Source organism: Palaemon carinicauda, chromosome 15, assembly GCF_036898095.1.
Source record: "Palaemon carinicauda isolate YSFRI2023 chromosome 15, ASM3689809v2, whole genome shotgun sequence".
NCBI classification, from domain to species: domain Eukaryota; kingdom Metazoa; phylum Arthropoda; class Malacostraca; order Decapoda; family Palaemonidae; genus Palaemon; species Palaemon carinicauda.
The window spans coordinates 60514401-60537170 of NC_090739.1; the positions used below are offsets into that span (position 1 = coordinate 60514401).

Sequence of the window (22770 nt, forward strand, 5' to 3'; positions counted from 1 at the left end):
GTAGAGGGTACAGGTCTCTCTACTTTCTTAAAAAACCACTCCAGGTTAGACTGGACAGGCAGAATCCTCTTCTCATCCAAGATCTCTTTGTAACGCTGCAGTAAATCCATGATGCTTCTGGAAACCCTAGTGAACCTTTCCATGGTAGGATCCTGAGCCTCAAAAGTTACCAACGCTTGCTGCATCTCAGCAAAACCTCGAAACAGCGAAAATCGGGACCGTTTCAATCCAAGGACTCCCTATATATATATATATATATATATATATATATATATATATATATAAATATATATATATATATAATATATATATACAGTATATATATATATATGTGTATATATATGTGTTCGATCCCAAGTATGAGGTAGAAATTTAATTCTATTTAAACACGATGTTGTGTTGATATTTATCCATATGTATATATATATATATAATGTTTCTAACTAATGCACAGCACATGAAACACTCAGTACCCTAGTAGTCTGACACTTTTCCAGATTAGTATAGGAAAATTTGCATTTGCAAGAAAATTAGCAACCATAAATAAATTGTTCAAAAGGATAGATACCATGCACTTTTATCAGGAAATACAAAAACACAGTTGATACAGCCTTAGAAGTTAGTGTAAGGAAAATATTTTAATATTTCTTAATTTATGAAAGTTCATTAGCAATAAATTGCTGGATAATTTTCTGGCAGACATGTGTGTGTCCAGTAGCCTATATCAGAAAATACTTTTTTTGGTGAAGATATGGCAGCAGTTATTAAAAAAAATCAGAATTTTTGTAATGAAATTTCTTATTTATTTCCAACACCAAAGCGTAGATACCATACTCCTATTATTCGGAAATACAATAAACACAATGATATAGCCTTAAAATCAGTTTATTAAAAACATAATTTTGATATTTCTTCCTAACTTAGGAAAGTACAGTAGCAATAAATTTCAGGATAATTTTGTAGCAGACATATGTGTCTAATATATCAGAAAATACTTTTCTTGTGAAGATATGGCAGCAGTTATTAAAAAAAAAAATTATAAAATTTCTTAATTATTTTCAATACACAAATGTCTCTTGTAAAGCAATGAGACTAGTGTCTAGCAACAACAACTTACTCATATGGTGTATCCCTTCTTAAGTATAAAAGTCAACAGTGAAACTAATGGATGTGTGCTCCGTAGCCCCAAATGTAAGGTTTTTTCATAGTAATTTTAATGGTTTTAAGATGTCTTCTCCCGATTTGTTAGGTATTGCTGCACTGTGCTGATGTGCATAAGACTCGCTTCACTGTTTCACTTTCTGGGAAGTATGTTTCATGATCAGAATAAAGTTTCCAAACATAAAAGCTTACTTTCACAGTAGTGCAAGGGAAGTTCAGAGAAAGCTAGGGTCTTTGTTATAGAGGGAATGATAATGATAATGCCCCTCCAGCCTTTGACCTTGCTACAGCCTAATGATAGTTGTGTGTTATTTAAGAGTTTAATGTCATTGGCTTCTTTTGTAAAAGCTCAGAAGGCCATTAAGTTTTAAATTTAGAGTAATATTTCAGGCCTAACCTTCCCTGTTTCAAACTGTTGCCTTAACTCATCAAGTGGTAGCTACTGTTTCTAGTGCATCAAAATTTCAGTAAGGATCCTGATAGTACATGCACATCTTAGATTTGAGAACTAAATGTCGTTTGAATCCAGCTGGGTAGAGACCAATTTTTATAAGAACCATTCCAAACTTAGTTGAAAATACAGAATAAAAACGAATGAAAAGGGAACAAGGAAAGGCATAAAGAATAAGCAGACTGAAATGAAGAAGAAAAATGTATAAATGCTAGAAATTAAAAGATAAATGAAAAGGAAATAGAAAAGTGCTGAATGGGAGAAACTAAGCCTTTGGTATTGAATAGAATAAAGCTAGACAAAATGAATAAAATGGAATAAGGTTAATAAAGAATAAGAAAGGGAATAATGATAGTGAGGAATAAAGGTATAAGTAATAAAGTAGACTGAAATGAACTGTAAAAATGTATAACAAATGAAAAAGAAATTGAAAAGAAGGAAGGAAAAGAGAGACTTTTTAATGTTTGGGCCAACATTCCCTTCACTTTAAACACATCTTTTCAGCAGCCTATTCTGTTGAGTGTAGGTGTAATGGTGCTCGGTTTGAAAATATTGCTTGGCGCTTCCAGTTTACTGGCAGCAGATAAGTGACTTACCAGCTTATATTTTGTATGAAAAGTTCACTATTATTATTATTATTATTATTATTATTATTATTATTATTATTATTATTATTATTACAAGCCAAGCTACAACCCCAGTTGGAAAAGCCAGATGCTATAAGCCCAAGGGGTCCAATAGGGGAAAATAGCCCGGTGAGGAAAGGAAATAAGGAAATAGATAAATAGTCAAATCAGCTGTTTGTTAATCTACAGTAAAAGTGGTTTTACTGTAATGGATTTATTTTGTGAAATGTGTAAGTTCCAAGAATTTTTTATTAATATGTTAGTGTGAGAATGTTATACACACATCGTGGTTCATCTCATATCTCTTCAATGTGATATAGAATTATTAGACTTGTAGGTTACTTCTTAAAGTAAGTCAAAGTTTAAGTTAACTTTAAACAATTTATTGTTAGCTCCATCACTGGAGTATGGATGGTTTGGTCGGATGACCATTCCGCATGTAAAGATGAATAGAACTGATTTACAATAAGCTCGCACCGATAATGTAGTATTAGTTATCTCAGCGTTTATTACAAATACAAAGACAATATGATCATGCAGCCTTACATCCGGAAGTCAGGTGGTTCCGGTAGGGATCAATAGGTCAACTGTTTCTCACGGGAGGCTTGTGACATGTTTACAAGACATAAATAAATGTTTACCTATGCAACGCTTTAGCTTAGTCTATTTTCACATCCTGTTATGGCTGTCGTCACACACTCCCAACTCTCCAATGATCCCTTGGGTCATGGGTTTATAATGTATACATTACATTAGCTCGGACAGCTACCTTCAAGTATTGAACATTTAGAAAAAATATGTTTCCTAGGAGTGTGACTGGATATATATTTTAGTCATAGCCATAAACAAATGATTAAGGTTGAATATGCAAAAAAGGTATATGTAAAAAATAATACATACTTAACATATAGTCCTAAATAAAGAAAAATGCATGGAAAATACAGATCCATGTATGCTATATATGGCATATTGCTAGCAAATGATTATGAGGTACCAAAAAAAAAATTGAACATGTACATACGAATTGGTAACTTGTTTAAGAATACTTGTTACCTTTGTCAAAGATAGATATATTATAGATATTATTGTTCATTATTAACTGATTAAGAATATTTGTTACCTTGGTAAAGATATAACTACATCAAAACTGATATGATTATTCATTAGTAAATGATTAAGAATATTTGTTACCTTGGTAAAGATATAAATACATCAAATTTGATATTAATGTGCACAAGACAAAAATTCCTGGTATGTACACGCACCACGGTTTCTCTCTCACACACACACACACACACACACATATATATATATATGTATATAGGGCTTAGATATTTTATTAGGTGCCCAAAAGATTTTTTTTTTTAACATATAGAGCTGCAATATTTTATTAGGTGCCCAAAAGATACTTTAACTGTTTATATATATAAAATACAAATGCATTGTCCTGGAGTCTCTTCAACTACACATTACTAGCGTACTGACCACTTTTCACACAATTCTCATTTCCAGACAATTTTACCCCCCCCCCCCCCCGAGTCAAGTGAAATGGCCAGTTTCAAACGGCTCTAAATGTAAATGCCTTCAATGCAATTGGAGTGTTGTCTGGACATGGCAAAACGTTCCTCTGTAGCTCCACCTGTTTTTGCCTCAACCTACACCAAGCAAAGATGTTAACGGCGATAAGTCACCACCGTAACGCTGATTGATGCCAGCGACATGTAGAAACGAAGATTCCCCCCTGCAAAAGTCGGTGACGGGTGGTCCATCTCGGCTAGTTTCGTCAACCATTTAGCCACCCGTGCGTTGTATGGGAGAGGTAAGGATGGGATTGTAGTGGTCCACATGAAATTCGCGAAGTAGGCCCGTTCCCTGATGATAGTGTTAATTCCTTGGACCGTTTAATTCGTGGACGTCCCGATGCAACCGTCGCTGCAACGAAAACCTGGGAGTGGGTCGTGGATCCGTCCGGGCATGATACATTGAAGCCGGCCTTTTCGTATCGTATCCACGAGCCGTTGTTCAATCTGTAATTGAACTTATTATCGTCAAAAGAATAAAGTTTTTTCAGACAATCTTCATATGTATGGGAGAGAGAACCGTTTAGCACTATACCTAACTTGCATGAATCCATTGATATATTATGGAATTCAAAGGAGTCAGCTGTACATACTTTATTATTCATGGCTTCTGAACAGTGAGTTATATCTAAGTCTCTAACGACCGTATATGTTTCCTTATCAGGGGAAATCAATACGTGTCCTGTCAAACTGGATATTACTGGACTTGAGTTATTTGTCATGAAAGTTGGGAATGGTGATATTTTGTATGCTTGTCAGAAGAATCAAAGGGAATTGTAATCATGATCCTGTAATTTTCAACGCTTACTGATATTAAACTATAATAAAATTCTAACTTATGGGCGTTTAACAAAGGAACATAACCCATTTTCTTCCGTCCGTTCTCCAAAATTAACGTTAGGTCTTTAATTGGCAAAAGATGTGGTGATAAAACACCCTTAGTTGCTAACGTAATAACTTCCACATGGTCTTTTGATTTCTCAATAAAATGTGAAATTTTAGTATGGATATGATCTATTTTTGAATTATAATACTTTACGTTAACATTGCCAGCAAGTTTTGTACTTCCATAATCTGACTGATATTACTAGAATGTTCGTTCACCAAACTCATTATTTGATTAATTGATGTTAATTGATTCCTCAGTTCTGATAAAACTAGTTCGTTTTCATGTTCTAAAAACTCAATTTTCTTATTTTATTTACTGATTTTAATACGATTTGAAATTCCTAAGCCTAAACTTGCAATAGATCCAAAGATGTTTAGTGCAGCAAAAACAAACAGGTTACTTCTTTCAAGGTTATTATGTCGCACAGTCCACATCAATAGGTCACGAGCCAGAGCTTCTGCCTCGTCAGTTTTATCTTGCAAGTCGTATGATAAAATTTCTGCAACGCTTAATGTTGGTGCAAGCGAACTCTCTGTATTAAAAGGAAAATGACGTCGATACATTTCATTTAATGAAGCAGCGAACCTTGACAGGTCGCTTTTTAAGCTAGTGACGTCATCCTCTGGGAGGAAATCGCTTGCATATTTACTTCTATAAATATATTGCTTGCTGTAATGAAAAAGTCTTCTGTTCTCTCTACAATAGTGCCATATTTAAAATCTATAATTTTAGTTTTAGGGCTCTTCCCACACGAAAACAATGTCTGAACGAACAATATCCCTCCTAACAATAAAGACTTCATTTTGGAAACCTGCAATGAGAAAAGTATATGTAATTACTCCTGTTGTAAAAAAAAAAAATATTTACACACAAATATGATACAAGTTTCATAGATACAAAAATTTCCCTCACTTCCTTCTCTTTTATTTTAATTTCTTATGTGAGCCAATGGTACAATTCTCTCATCAGTGGGTTGGGATACGTTTTGAACTCTAAATCTATTGGCCGTTAATGTTTTTAAAATGTTAAACTGGCCTTCAAACTTAGGTGTCAGTTTGTAATTGAGTCCTTTGCGTACGTATACTTGTATGTATACCTTATCACCCATGGTATATGTTTTAGTTGGCTTCGCTATTTTATCATGATTCCTTTTCATTATGATTTGTGATTCTTCTAGATTCTTTCGAAGGATATCATAACGACATATGCTTGCATTCATAACATCCTTTAAAGGATTTGATAAATTAGTTGTAGGCGTTAATACATGGAAAGGCGTTCTAGCTTGGGTACTGTACATTGCCTCGTGCGGCGACATTTTAATAGATACATGATATGAGTGATTCAGAGTACTTAGTACCGCAGATATGGCAATATCCCAGTTGGGGTCTGATCCCCCTAGGGGGAAACTTTTGATATGTTTAAAACCTTCCTATTCGCTCTTTCCACTAGCCCATTCGACTCTGGGTGATGGATCATGGTATTGATTTTCTTTATGCCAAGGAATTCACACAATGAGTTAAGGAAATGATTATTGAAATCTCCACCCGAGTCTGAGATTATCATGTGTGGAATTCCATGTTTACAAATGTAGCACTCGTAAAACTTCCTAGCGCATTCGATCACGGTTTTAGTTATAAGTGCTATCAGTTCTGTATATCGAGTCAAAGCATTTATAATTACTAAGAGGTGCTTATTTCCTCTGTCTGACTCGTAAAATCCTGTTAATAAATCTAAATGTACTCTTTCAAAGGGTTGATTGGGCACGGGATAAGCCCCTAGGCTGACAGGTGTCTTCGTGTGCCCTTTGTTTTCTTGACAAGTGCGACAATTAGCTATGTGCTTTTTTATATCTGTAAGCATCGTATGCCAATAAAACAATGATTTGGCTTTCTGTGACATTATGGAAAACCCTGGGTGGCCATGCAATGGATTTGCATGCAATCAATTTAGGACAGTGGGTATAAGTGAGATTGGTACCACTACCTGGTCGTTAGTCACCTGTGATGTATTGTGGGTTTTCCTTGTCACGGATCTCCACAGAATATTATCTTTGATTATATAATTCAACTGCGTATACTATATATATTCCTTTTCCTTAGGATTTCTGTTCAAAGCATTTATGATTTTTTTCTAATTTCTGATCTTTTCTTTTCTCAGTCTGTATTAGTTCAGCACTCCAGCCCAGATCTTCCTGTTCAAATACAGTTTTAACAATAGGCATGGATGTTGATATTTCTATTAATTCAGCTAATGGCTCCGTACAAGATGACACGGGGTTCTGTGATAATGTGTCCGCAATGATATTGGCTTTCCCAGGTAAATACCCGATCCTCGCGCCAAAATCTTGTATGATCAAATGCCACCGAGCCCGTTTGGGGCTGTGACTAAAGCCTCTAAAGAAGTCAGTTAGGGGCTTATGATCCGTAAGAACCTTGACGGGATAACTGTATATTATGAACTTAAAATGCACTAGTGAATTAACAATAGCTAGCCCTTCCTTGTCTATTACTGCATATTTACTTTAAGAAGGTCTCAGTTTACATGAATAAAAAGCTATCGGGAAAAACTGTTTGTCATATTGCTGAAGCAATACCCCACCTACTCCTAGGTCTGAGGCATCTGTTGCAATGAAGAATTCCTTACCGAAGTCAGGAAATTTTAAGATAGAACTACACAGTTCATCTTTCAAGGTATCAAACGCCTTTTTATGCTGCTCAGACCATATGAAATCTATGCCCTTTTTCGTAAGATCGGTTAGGGGGAGCGGCTATTATTGAATAATTGCGTATAAAACGCCTGTAATACCCACTACACCCCATAAATTGCTGTATTCCCTTGACATTAGTAGGTATCGGATAGTTACGGATAGCCGACACCTGATCGTGGACTACTTTAAGACCTTGACTAGACACCGTAAAACCTAAATGAACTAATTGTTTTAAAGAATTCACACTTACTAATCTTTACCCTTAAATTATGCTGTCTTAGTCTCTGTAGCACTAGCTCCAGTTTACGTAAATGTTCTTCTAAGGTATTAGAAAAGATTACAAGGTCGTCTATATAGGCATGCAATATGTCCCCTAACAAGTCTCCAAACACTATGTTTATCATTCTAGTAAACGTTATGGGAGCACAACATAAACCAAAAGGCATACGCAAAAATTCATAATGTCCCCTGGCTGTGCTGAAGGCAGTGTATGGGATACAGTGAGCCCTAGTTATTTCGCGGTTCGACTATCGCGGATTCACGACTTCGCGGATTTTTTTCATAACGCATGTATATACATATATCGCGGATTTTCCGGAAATTTTGAAAATAGCCGCGATATATGAAGACCCCAAATATTTCGTTGATTCCATTAATAATTAGTAATATCAGCTCTTACTGATGGTTCATTGCATTACATATGACATATGATTCAGTACAGAAAGAAATAAAACACGAAAAGAGAATGTGATCATACGATAATTCAGTATACGTAGTAAAATTAAATCGAACATGAAACGCAAATCAGATGCAGTCTGACTTTGTCATATTTGAATGGTATAAGGCTGCTGATGGCTACTACTACAAATGTAATGGATGTGCATCTTTTCCATGAATCTTTTGTATGTATACGTAGGTAGTACTGCATTCAATAATATTCTTTGTTGCAAAAATCACATCTCGAATAAGCGTACATATCCTACAACAAAACAAGCGTAAAATAGCGTATGTAAAGCATACTGTATATAGGACCTTGTATTTGAATTTTTAACTACTACGTAGCATGTAAGACGGACTGTGATTGGTTCCAGTGCTGATAGATGACAAATCAGCTCCCAAGTTTTGTAATCTAGCCTGTGATTGGTGTTTCATATTTTTTTGTTTATTTAAAACTACTCTCTCTCTCTCTCTCTCTCTCTCTCTCTCTCTCTCTCTCTCTCTCTCTCGTAAATTATCATTCGGTCATTAGCGGCAGTTTGTTATTGTTGATTAAACGGCAAAAAAAAAAAAAAAAAATTATTTCCTGCTTTGCTACGTATGTAGGATTTTATATAGATACGGTAAATAATATTTGTAATAACATACAGTGATGCCTCAGGATACGAAAGGAATCCGTTCAGGATAAGGTTTCGTATCCTGAGTCGCGTTTTACATGTAAATAGCCTAATCCGTTCCAAGCCTTACGAAAAGACACCTTTTCTTCCATAAACACGCTAAACTGTAGTAATAAACATGCAATGCAGCCATTTCTATCATTCAATAATTAACCCAACCGTTAAAAACAGCCTAATCCATTCCAGAAACCACTATGAGATTATTCAATAATGTAGTTATAGCCAAGTTATCCCCCCCAGCCCAAAGAAAACGGTCCGTTTTCTTTACTACTGTATAAAAGTTACGGTACTGTATGTACGTAAAGCATTTAGATCAGTGAAGGTGTATTGTTACCTGTACGTACACCTAAATTAATGATTGATACCTGTACACTCTGAAAAAAAGGTTACAATTAATTAGTGTAACAAAAAAGTTGAAACTTACCTTTTGATTGAGACGATGTCCGATATCGAAGTCGCGGCAGAGGAGGATGGCATAAGGCAGAAAACGTAACAAGTGACAGACTACGTACAGTAATTTACACACTTAACACATTAATACTTAAACTTTACGAAATAAAAAAATGGCAGAAATAATTAACACTTAACATTACGTATGGAAAACTATAAAATGAAAGAAAAAATTACTTTAACATTTAACGGTAACATAAAACTTAAAACTGAATTTTTTTTTTGCTTTTTTATAACTTTACATTTTTCATATTTTCTAAATCTCTTCTACTTCTTCATCACTTTCTTTTTTCTGTTTCTTTTCTTTACTTTCACCTTCTAATTCTTCATCACTTCCTCTTTTCTGTTTCTTTTCTTCACTTTCACCTTCGTCTTGGCCTACTAATACCGCTGGCCTTTTTAATAAGAAACTATCCATTGAAGCTTGTTTCTGCCTACGTTTCAACACATTTCTAAAATGCGTTAGGCAAACGTCATTGCACTGTTGAAGCGCACGGTTGGTATAAACTTTTTCTGGATGTTCCTTTTCGACGTAGTCTGCCATTTTATGGAAACATGCGAGAATTTCCTTAATGTCTGCCGTTTTCAAAGGTGTAACATCCTCCTCATCACCGCTAGAGAACTGCTCTTGAACAACACTCACTTGCATCGTCTCCAACTCTTCAGGTCGTCCGTCGTCAACTCCTCGTGGTGCTCCTCGATAAGTTCGTCTATATCCTCGGCGCTAACTTCCAGCCCCATGGACGTACCAAGATGTACGATGTCAGCCACCTCAGACTGCTGAATGGGTTCAGGATCGTCAATGATCTCGGCTTCGCCTCCAGGCTTCCCGAACCCCTCGAAGTCTCTTGCAGAGACAACATCAGGCCACAGCTTCCTCCAAGATGAGTTTAGGGTACGCCTCGAAACTTCCTGCCAAGCGAGATCGATGTGTTTGAGGCATATCACGATATTAAAGTGATCTTTCCAGAATTCACGCAGAGTGAGGTTTGTACTCTCTGTGACTTGGAAACATCTCTGGAAGAGATGCTTCGTGTACAACTTGCTGGTCCATGGGCTGGAGGAGAGGGGTGGTGTTAGGCGGTAGATATAGGACCTTTATGAAGGAATACTCGGCCAGAAGATATTCCTCGAGGCCAGGAGGGTGAGCTGGAGCATTGTCCAACACCAGCAGACATTTCATAGGGAGGCGGTTTTCTTCCAAATATTTTCGGACAGTCGGACCGAAGCAGACATTCACCCAATCAATGAAAAGTTGCCTCGTTACCCAGGCTTTAGCATTCGCCCTCCACATCACGGGAAGGTTCTCCTTGATGTCTTTGTGGGCTTTGAAGGCTCGGGGATTTTCTGAATGGTACACCAGCAGGGGCTTTATCTTGCAGTCCCCACTGGCGTTTGCACAAAAAGCAAGGGTAAGCCTGTCCTTCATAGGCTTATGTCCGGGTAGCCTCTTCTCCTCCGCCGTGATGAACGTCCGACGAGGCATTTTCTTCAAAAAAAGTCCAGTTTCGTCGTAATTGAAAACTTGCTGCGAACTGTAGCCTTCCTGCAGGATCAACTCGTCGAACATTTTAACAAAGGCTTTGGCGGCCTTCGTGTCCGAGCTGGCTGCCTCCCCATGCCATACCACTGAATGAATGCCAGTCCTTTTCTTGAATTTCTCGAACCACCCCCGAGAAGCCTTGAACTCTTTGGGTTCCTGCTGGGATGTTCCTTCTCCTGCCCCTTCTTCGGCCTGAGAACGCACAAGATCACCGAAAATGGCGGAGGCCTTCTGGCAAATTGTAGTCTCAGTGATGGTGTCTCCTGAGATCTCTTTGTCTTTGATCCACACAAGAAGCAGCCTCTCCATCTCGTCATGCACGTTGGTTCTTTTATTGGAGAAAATAGTGACGCCCTTAGAAGGGGCCGCTGCTTTGATGGCCGCCTTCTGCTTCAGGATGGTGCCTATCGTAGATGGATTCCGGCCATACCCCTTAGCGATTGCACTTAAACGCATGCCAGACTCGTACTATTTTACGATTTCAAGTTTCGTCTCCATCGAGAGCATTGTCTTCTTCTTCTTTCCTTCGGCAACATTCTTGGGACCCATGGCTACAGTAATACGTAATATAATACACTACGTACGTTATATACAGTACTATGTATAGTAAACAGTAATACAGTACAGTGCACAGTAACGAATGTTTAATAACGATAACACGTGGCGTACGAATGTACTGTATATTAACACTACGTCAAACAAGCGAAAGCACACAATGTCTGTTAACGATACTGCGGTCGGAACGAAAAGAGAGAGAGAGAGAGATGAACGCCCGTGCGTAAGCAAGCTGGGATAGTTGCCGACCAATAGGAAAGCAGGATCTTATGGCGTCAGCTAGCATCTGAGTAGGGAGATAACCAATGGGTGAGCGGGAGGCTGTAAGTGAGTCTACCCAAGTTCAAAGTCTGGCGGCGCGCGCTTTTTAAAATTACTCTCTGCGAAGAGTTGAGATCTCGTAAGGTTTTCGTATCCTGAAATTTTATTCGTATACTGGGGCATAAAAATCTTCGAATCACTTTTCGTATCCTGAATTTTTCTTAAGCGGAAACTTTCGTATCCAGAGGTATCACTGTATTTACTGAAAGCTTTTAATATCATTATTCATCACTTTCATCTTGTGCGTTTAATGCCTTCGTTTGTTTATTACGATCGAAGATGGAGCGTACAGTAAACGAATGGAAGGTTTCCGTTTCAGGCGGCGTCATAAAGAAAAACATTATATAAATGGCATTCATTTCATTTATTTGGAAGTCCTAAGAAAAATTAAGTAAAACATTGGTAATAACAAAATCAATATAATCGATGCACAAACTAACCTATACACAGATGTGTAAATGCGTTTATTTCTTCATTATGATCAGAGATAAACGTAAACAAAACATTGGTTGTCATTTTTTATCGTGCTTTTTGGCGTGTTTAGGAAACCCATGATATAAAATCGACTTTAATATTTGTGCTTGTTTTAGTTTAGGGTACTGTAGTACATGTGTTCTGTACATTAAAGGGTAGTTTGTTAACAGTACTATGTAAAGGGAAGGTTTTAAAAGTCTGAATATACATGTTAAATAAATACGTAAATATGGTGTCCCTACTTCGCGGAATTTCAGCTATCGCGGTCGGGTTTGGAACCTATCTACCGTGATAAACGAGGGTTCACTGTACTATCTTCTTCTAATGGTATCTGGTGAAAGCCTTTAAGTAAGTCCAAACTGGTAAAATATTTGTTCTGACCTAGCAAAGATAAAATATCGTCAGTACATGGCACTGGGAATCGATTAGGGATCGTTTCCTCATTTAAGCGACGGAAGTCTACACAGATACGCCATGTTCGATCTTTTTTCGGTACAACTATTAATGGAAAATTATAAGGGCTGTTTGATTTCCTAATGACTCCTTCTTCTAGCATTTTACCTATTTCATCATTTATCTCATTCTGGAATTTCATAGGGAGTCTGTTCTATGACATCCGTTTTACCTAAGGATCCATCCGTAGTGGAGAAAACATCATGATATTAAAAGATCAAAAAATTTCTGCTGAATTTCCTCTTCTTGAATGTCTTTATTGATTTTATTTTTTATAGATTGCAAAAGTGATGCATCCGCAACTGATTGAGCGTGATTGATCTCAGCGACGGTAAGAATGCGATGTTTATAGACTTCCACATCCAAGATATGTTGATTTTTGTGGATTACTAAAGTGGTATTCAAATGATTACAGACTTCAATATTACATTGTTGTTGTGAGGCGACTGTATAAATAGCTTGTGTGACGGACAATCCGTTAGTTTTCAGTGTCGAAAAGGATTAATATTTCAGATCCTGGCAAAGTTTTCTTTACACTATTATATTTCGAAGATACATTTGGCTCGATAGATTGTGTGCAAGATGATGTTACGGGTGAACGAGAATTCTGTTGGGTCGCGTATATTATTTCTTGATTCATGAGACAAATGATAGGTTCTTCAAAGTACGTTACTGTTTTATTTGTCGTCTCCTTTTTATCCAAAACTGATTTTAAGGTATTAGAGGACTTATAGAATTTTCCTTTGATATACACGCCGTGTTTGGCAGGGGCTAAGATAATGTTTTGAGTGCCCATAGATGGGTATCCTATAATTACAGCTGGATACATATCAATGTTTTGTACAACAATAAAGGTATCGGCAAACGTGCACTTACCTACCTTGTACTGAACATGAGTTATTCCTATTACATTTAATTCATTATTTCCTATACCCGAGAGCCTTACTCCGGACTTCTCTATAGGGAAGTTCGAAAATAACAAGTGATGAGTCCTCAAATCCATGATATTACGTGGACTACCAGAGTCAAAAAATAATGTGAAGGATCGGTGTTCTAAATTTACAGCATATAATGTTGGTCTTAACTCATTTTGGCTTATTATTGCGTGAATTTGTTGCAAATCTACGGGAACCTGCACTGATTTATTGGATTCGGCCGTGAGTTTCATAGGAAAATCTATTACCTCACAATGATCTGATAAATTATTAAATGGATTATTTGATACAAAAGATGTTGATATGAATGACCCAACATCACTCTCTCTCCCATTGGAGTTAACTATGTGGTATTTGCTTTGCTTTGCACAATCTGAAAATTAGTCTGACCTTGCGAGTTCTGGCTAGACGGCCCAGGAGCAGAGTTACTTGAAGCACTATTTGTTTGTTTTTTATTTTGAACTACCGTATTTCCCGTGTCATAAGACGCACCTTTTTCCACGAAAAACGCCCCCCAGAATCACCCTGCGTCTTAACACTAAGAAAAAGTTGTATAGGGGAGTTTGACACCTCAAATACCAAACTATTGACATACAAGCACTCAAACTCACGAGAGATAGAACATAAACCTACAATTATCATTCATATATTATAAATTCATTCATTTTTATATTGCACTTCATTTAACGAAGTACAGTAGCAAATTATTTTTTTTTTTTTACTGTATTTTGGTAATCAGCTGATGACTCGCTAACCCACTTCCAGAAGTAAACATGCCAACTGGTGGTCTCGTAGCTGACGACACCATGACATAGTTGTTTATTCAGTATATATCTATTTTATCATATTTTGTTGATATTTTGTAATAAAGCAATATATTGATAATGACTTTGTTGCCTGAGTTCCGAAATACTGTAATACAAACAGACAGTTGTTGAATACGTCGTTGGGAAAAAACTTCTGTTAATTGAGTGCAGTATTACCAAGTTGGCAGAAAAGTAACTAGACTCAGAATCACATAAACAGTAGCTAAAGTATTCCACTTAAAAGAATTTATAGATTTCTATAATCAATAACTACATTTTGTGTGAAAATTTATAGGGTATATGAGGAATTTTGGAACTATTACTAGAACTTTACATCTTTACCAAAATTTTATAAAGAACTTTTGGCAACACTGCTTTCATCATGTAAACAACACTTGAAACACCAAGCACTATGAGTAAACGTGTAGTTTTGGTGGAAACTATGACTGGCTTCGTTGTTTCTTATAAGAATATGTAATAGAGTTGGGATCATCGACATATAGCTAATAGATATTAACTAGAGCATTTCATAATACATCCTAAATAAGAAAAGTTACTGTGCCATCAGACAATAATCATGCTAGAATTGCTGACCATGGATTTCGAAGTTTTTAAAATCCTTTTTTTTTTTTTTTTTTTTTTTTTCTAAAACTGCCTTGCTAATTTAAGGGTGCGTCTTAGCACTTGTAGTGTCTTATCACACGTGAAATACGGTACATTGCCGTTCGCCTGTTTCTTTTTATTAAACTGAGGGTTTTTCTTATTTCCATAGGGAACTGTCTGTGTATTTCTAGGATTCTGTTGTTGATTACGCGAGAAGCATCGACTATATGAATGGGTTGAACTATTATGAATCGAACAAAATCGCGTCCTACAGTCTGCAATCAAGTGACCTTGACGTTTGCAATTATAACACGTCATCTCTGCAGCTTGATTATTATTAACTACGTTTACTTGTTGTAGCTTAGTTTAATTTTTGCAAAAACTTGAGTAAGCAAGGGATCAAGGTCAGTACACTTATACATGTGTTTCTTTATCTGTTTATATACATCCAATTCCGTAGCTTCGGGCGTTAACTTTATATCAAAACACCGCACTAAAGCCTCAGGCAACATAATTGTCATGCAAGTTAAATACATTAGTCGTAAGAAATCTTTCATGGCGATGTTATCTCCTGTAACCCATGTAGAATTGCCTAAAATATCCTGATATTCATTCAGCCTGTCGGCAATGAGAGCCACCCGTTCTATAACATTAAGCTGAGTCATAGAGGCTTGATTAAGCGTATTTCTTGATGTCAAAACTACGTCTAAAGCTTCCTCACCACCATATATTGCACGTAGCCCAACTTTGAAATCGTCCCATGTAACTGCCTCTTGAAAAGAGAGACCCCTAAGATACGCGCTTGCATCTCCTTTAGCAAAATCTATGAAACTTTTAGCTTTTTATAATTGTACAGATGGGTCTGTAATGCGTTTTGCGTTTAAATGAGCATTTACTGACGAGATCCATGACTCGACATTCTGAGGTAAGAACCCATTGACCCGACCTTGAAAAGGAAGGATAGCTGATCTAGCACTAACTAGAGTAACAACGGGACTAGGGGTACTGGGTGTGGGGTTACTGGGTCCGGGAGTCCCAGGTGCCGACATGTTTACTTTAACTTTTTTTCTATCACTACGATTCCTTGCGATCCTATCAAAATCTCTATATGAATACAGATGTCCACTGCGTAAACTCATATGCACTATACAATAAAGATATGTTGCAGATTATAACAAAGTCCCCCAAAATGATGATATCAGGACAGTTAATGTGACAAAGATATTTCCCGAAAACTTCTGAAAGAAAACGTAATTAGCACAAAGAGAATTCGTAGTTCAATATAGATTCCTTTAATAAAGGAAAATTAAGATTGCACATAACTCACCCCAGCAATAATGGACGATACACTTCACTGCAAAAAACTGAATGAATAAAGGATGTACTTAGCTTTAGTATATATGGGTGAAGAAATGTTGATCCGATGACATCCGGTCCTCTCTCTCTCTCTCTCTCTCTCTCTCTCTCTCTCTCTCTCTCTCTCTCTCTCTCTCTCTCTCTCTCTCTCTCTCTCTCTCTCTCCTCTCTCTCTCTCTCTCTCTCTCTCTCTCTCTCTCTCTCTCTCTCTCTCTCTCTCTCTCTCTCGTGTTTTGCAAGAGTTTAGCTGGGTGATGACCTTCAACTTGGCTTCTCGATGTGATTTTTGAATGTTTGTGATGAAAGTCTTTCATTAAATGTTGATACTGATACTAGAATTCGTCTCGAAGGACATTTCTTCGTATTCTTAGGATGTTTACTGATGTATGTTGATTGAAGATCCTGTTCCTCAGTTTATATCTGATTTATAGCTGATATTCGATGAGTTCATTACTTCGGTAGATGTAGATACTCCTCGTAATTGTAGATTTATTACTGTTGTAACCTCTGGTTGTTATAGTTGTAATCGCTGGTTGTTATAGTTGTAATCACTGGTTGATATAGTTGTAATTACTGGTTGTTATAGTTGTAATCGCTGGTTGATATAGTTGTAATTACTGGTTGTTATAGTTGTAATCGCTGCCACCAATTGTTATTGTGAGAATGTTATACGCACACATCGTGGTTCATTTCATATCTCTTCAATGTGGTATAGAATTATTAGACTTGTAGGTTACTTCTTAAAGTAAGTCAAAGTTTAAGTTAACTTTAAACAATTTATTGTTAGCTCCATCACTGGAGTATGGATGGTTTGGTCGGATGACCATTCCGTAAGAAAAGATGAATAGAACTGATTTACAATAAGCTCGCGTCGATAACGTAGTATTAGTTATCTCAGCGTTTATTACAAATACAAAGACAATATGATCATGCAGCCTTATATCCGGAAGTCAGGTGGTTCCGGTAGGGATCAATAGGTCAACTGTTTCTTACGGGAGGCTTGTGTCATGTTTACAAGACATAAATAAATGTTTACCTATGCAACGCTTTAGCTTAGTCTATTTTCACATCCTGTTATGGCTGTCGTCACACACTCCCAACTCTCCAATGATCCCTTGGGTCATGGGTTTATAATGTATACATTACAAATATACTAGTTATTGTAAACAAATATCCAACCTTCCTAGGTCCATATTCTTCATGTTAAAAGGGTAAGACCTTAAAAAGAAATGGCTGCATTGATTGTAGTTGCTGTATGAGTAGCCACACCTTGTCCCTATTATTGTTTTTTTTTCACGCTGAAACCATGTATCTGGAAGCAGCTTTGGGACAAACAAAAGGATTAATAAAAGTACTGTATCTGTAAAGGGTTTGTATTAATAATTTTTTTGTATATTTAAACCAGTCTTGTTAATTGGTATTGATAAGTGTTTTTTTTTTTTTTTTTCAGAGTACTGCAGCTAATGAACCTCACTGATTCCTGCCTGCCCCAAGGAGGCTGTGAACGCCTTGAAGTGGCTACTATATCATTTTTCGAGCAATTTAGAAAAATATACGTAGGTGACCAAGTACACAAGACATCGAAGTTTTACCGTCGTCTGTCGGAAATTTTAGGACTTAATGATGAATCTATGGTTTTAGCTGTGTTCGTTAGAAAGATGTAAGTACAGTACATTAGTTTCTTATAATGTAAGTAGTATTTTTTTGACATTTGACAAAGACATTTAAATCAACCTGGTCTGTGTGTGAAGGAGTGAATACGAGTCATTACCCAGGGTTCTCTTTTTTGAGATGCATTGGAGGCTTACAGATATCTTGGAGTATGGTAAAAATATTCTAAAAATAAGTTTACAACATTGATAAAATTTTATATAAATCCTGTCATTTTGTTGCTTGGTATTCTTTTTATTATTACCTCCTCCAGCAAAATTGATAGGTTTTTTGCCACTGTTTGTTTGTTTGGGAACAACTTCCTGGCTATAATTTTACACAGTAGGGAAACTTTCAGGAATTACTCGTTATTTTGAGACATGGGAGTGATAAAGTCAAGGTCGAGCAAAAGGTTGACGAAATCTCCACCTAAGGCAAGCTAGTTTCTAGAAATAAGCTGCTGTTTAGAGGTCTGCACTCTGTGTACTTTTCTAGTATTCAAGTTTTTATTTAGGGAGCATGCTTGTCGCTTTAAGGTCATGTAATGCTTGAAAACCATACAGTAAATACATAAAGAAATGGAAACGACATGGTATATAGTATGTCATTTTTATCTGTGGATAATAAGCGAGGCCCTAGACTCAAGACATTACGAAATATTTATACACATGTATAGAAATTATATATTTTTTTAAATGTTACAGGACTGTACTGTACTGTCTAGTAACAAAGTATGGTTTAGTAGAGTAGAGAGAGATAGAGCATAATTGAACTACATGATATGCAGATATTTCAGCATTTTGGTCAGAACAGGAGTGACACCTCTAGAATAAAGTGCACTATTTAACCTCATGTAAACAAAACTTTTAAATACATGGTGGGTGGTATAGTTTGAAGACAAAGCAGCGTAGGATTATGAAAACTTATATAAACCACACAGTTAGCTAATTGAGTGAGAGTGCAAGAGATTAAAAAGATTAAAGATAAAGAATTTGAAATGAGTGTCTATTGGTTTAAGACCAAAAAGAAGTGTACAGTCACCTCTCCTTATTTGCTTGGGTTAGGTAACATAGACGCGAAGAGTGATAATCCACGAATACTTCCTACCCTAGGGTGGGATAACACCTAACCCTACCATCTCGCAGGTCATTGCCTACTTGCAGTCGATTAACACTTTAAGTACTGCCCAATATAGTTTTTACTTGTTTTATATCACAATATAAGTATTGTGTTGATGAATGAACACATTTCACCAAGTATACAGTACATGTGTGCACATGTACTTTACACGGTAAGGCTATGGTACAGTACAGTATGTAACAATACAGTAGTCATTGGGACAATTGTAACAAAAAAAAAATTGTTCCCATCTAGTACAACACTTGCTCATACTTAAGTGTATATAACTTGAATATGTGTATGGTTTTATCACTACAGTACAGCTTAAACTGTGCTGTAAATGTTAGCTGTGCGTCCAGTACACAAGCAGCAAATGCAATAAGTATTGTGTTATTGATTGAACACACAGCAACAAGTATACAGTACATGAGCACACGTGTACACGCACTTTACACGGTAAGGCTACGGTACAGTACAGTGCGTAACAATACAGTAGTCATCGGGACACTTGTAACAACAAAAAACTGTTGTTCCTATCTAATATAACACTTGCTCTTACTTTAGTGTATATAACTTTAATATATGTACAGTACCATCATTATACAGTGAACCCTCGTTTATCGCGGTAGATAGGTTCCAGACCCGGCCGCGATAGGTGAAATTCCGCGAAGTAGTAACATCATATTTACCTATTTATTTAACATGTATATTCGGACTTTTAAAACCTTCCCTTGTACGTAGTACTTTTAACAAACTACCCTTTAATGTACAGAACACTTAATGCATGTACTACAGCACCCTAAACTAAAACAGGCACAAATATTAAAGGCGATTTTATATCATGCGTTTCCTAAACACCTAAAAAGCACGATAAAAAATGGCAACCAATGTTTTGTTTACGTTCATCTCTGATCATAATGAAGAAACAAACTCATTTAGTGTACACATATATGTATAGGTTAGTTTTTGCATCGATTATATTGATTATACAGTATGTTGATTTTTTTATTACCAATGTTTTACTTTATTTTTCTTAGGACTTCCAAATGAAATGTTTTTCTTTCTGACGCCGCCTGAAACGACGGCGTCATAAAGTACTGTACGCTCAGTAAACAACCATGCTCAGAACAAAGAAGGCATTTAACGCGCATGATGAAAGTGATAAATAATGATATTTACAGTAAAAGCATTTACAAAATATGTTATTAGAACAAATATAATTTACCGTATCTATATAAAATCATACAGTACATACTGTACGTAGCAAAGCAGGAAAACAATTTACGAGAGAGAGAGAGAGAGCGAGAGAGCGAGAGAGAGAGAGAGCGAGAGAGAGAGAGAGCGAGAGAGAGAGAGAGAGAGCGAGAGAGAGAGCGAGAGAGAGAGAGCGAGAGAGAGAGAGCGAGAGAGAGAGCGCGAGAGCGAGAGAGCGAGAGCGAGAGAGCGAGAGAGCGAGAGAGCGAGAGCGAGAGCGAGAGAGCGAGAGAGAGAGAGAGAGAGAGAGAGATTGTTTTACGTACGTAAATGTAAATTTTAAACAAAAAAAATATGATAGGTTACAACATGTAGACTTTTAAAACCTTCCCTTTAACTTAATGCATACAGTACTAAACTATAAAACAGGCACAAATATTAGAATGTGAGAATATTAAAGTAAAAAATAAAGATTGTTACTGTACTCACTACGAAAGAAGTTCAAGAAAAACTTGAATGATGATGGCGATGAATTTGCTGCACAGTAGAAATGATGATGATGAAGCTGATGATGTGTTCTACTGTGCATCCAGGTAGTATTTTACGTCTCTTCAGACGGAGGTGTCTTTTCCTGGGACACCTTTTCAACTTCTTCAATTTCTTCCGAAGGCGTAGTAGCAGGAGGAACTGGCTCTTTTTTGCGAGGCTGGAAGAACATTGTGATCGGAAGTTGTTGCCGCTGCTTCTTTTTTCGATCTAAGAGCATCTTGTAGGGAGTCATTATGTCATCAACCTTGTTGCAGAATTGCATCGACCGAACCATATCCTCGTCCCACTCTTGCAACATTTCTTTCACCTCCTTTATATGGTTGCAGACCTTGGCAAGCCGTTCTAGTGTTAAGCCCGATTCTTCGACATTTTCTTGGGTCTCTTCCTGGGTTTCACTCTCTTCTTCGCTTGCCGATTTCGTCAGGTCTTCGAGGTCTGCGTCAGTTAGGGGCTGGGAATGGCAGTCCAACAACTCGTCGACGTCTTCAGTCGTCATGTCGCCAAACCCGTCACCTCCAATTATGGCAGCCAACTGCACAGATTTGCGTACTGCAGAGTGTTGGATTTCAGCAGGTGTAAATCCCTCGTCGTCGTAAACAATCTCGGGCCACAACTTCTTCCAGCTCGCATTCACAGTTGCAGGTTTCATCTCTTGAAGTGCCTTCTGAATATTTTTCAGGCACGTGGCTATGGTGTACTGCCGCCAGTACGCCTTCAAGTTAAAATCTTCATCCTCATCATCTTGGGCAGCATCCACACACGCAACGAGGTCCGCCAAGGTATTCTTCGTGTAGAGGGCCTTGAACGCCCTGATAACCCCCTGGTCCATCGGTTGAATTAATGACGTGGTGTTGGGTGGCAGGAACTCAACCTGAACGCCCTCACGCGACAGGTCAGTTGCGTGTCCACCAGCGTTATCCATAAGGAGAAGGATCTTGAATGGCAAGCCCTTCTCTACGAGATATTCATTGACTTGCGGGATGAAACACTGGTGGAACCAGTTGGAGCTCAGCATCTTCGTAATCCATGCTTTTGGATTATGCATCCAGTACACGGGAAGGAGATTCTTATTCTTATTTTTCAAAGCGCGAGGATTTTTCGACTTATAAATAAGCCCCGGCTTTAGCAAAAATCCAGCAGCATTGCCACACATCACGAGGGTAACGGGATCCTTGAATGCTTTAAAGCCAGAGGATTTGGCTTCCTCTTTGAACAGGAAAGTTCGCGACGGCATTCTCTTCCAAAACAAGCCGGTCTCATCCATATTAAAGACTTGTTCCGGCTTGTATCCACCTTCGGCGATAATATTCTTGAACGTCTGGTTCACGTAAGTTTCAGCAGCGGCAGTGTCAGCGGAAGCAGCCTCGCCATGCAGGGAAACGCTTTTCAGGGCGAAGCGTTTCTGAAACTTCGCGAACCATCCTTTGCTGGCGGAAAAACGTTGTTTCTGAGGCTGGGAATCAGTGGATGTCCCTGGTTGAGGATCATCTGCATCATCTTCTTCAGCATGGTTGCCATCGTCGTCTTGAGGTTCCTTTGCAGCAAAATTCTGATACAAGCTCAAAGCCTTTGTTCGGATGGTGTTCGTATCCAAGGCTATGTTCTTCTTCCGGCAGTCGGCAATCCACACAGCTAAAGCACCTTCCATGCGTACGATCGTTTTATTACGCGTTGTAACGACTCTCTTCGCTGATCTGCTAAAGGTGATTGCAGCCGTCTTTCTAATGTTCGCCTCGTCCTTCTTGATATAGCGAACTGTAGATTCGTTGATTCCAAAATGGCGCGCTGCGGCCGCATAGCTTCTACCGTCTTTTAACATATCGAGAAGCGTAACCTTCTCAGCAATCGTCATCATCCTTCGGTGGCGTTTAGGCTCACTACCAGCCTTAGTAGAAGCAGAATGCTTTGGAGGCATTGTACAGTAGGATTAAACTTCACAAACTTAAGAACGTCT

The 22770-nt window shown here is 37.6% G+C and overlaps 1 protein-coding gene across 2 annotated transcripts in view; it reads left to right on the plus strand.

Annotated features, from left to right (window-relative positions):
• Ranbp16 (Ran-binding protein 16) overlaps positions 1-17985 on the plus strand; it is a 538645-nt gene extending 520660 nt beyond the window's left edge. The window contains exon 11 of one of the 2 annotated variants that reach the window (XM_068388421.1): positions 17755-17984. In XM_068388421.1, the coding sequence (XP_068244522.1) occupies positions 17755-17968 (214 nt within the window). In that variant the 3' untranslated portion in view covers positions 17969-17984. Of the gene's footprint in view, positions 1-17754 lie in introns of both variants that reach the window. The other variant, XM_068388420.1, reaches the window with a different exon arrangement.
• The last annotated feature ends 4785 nt before the right edge of the window (positions 17986-22770 follow it).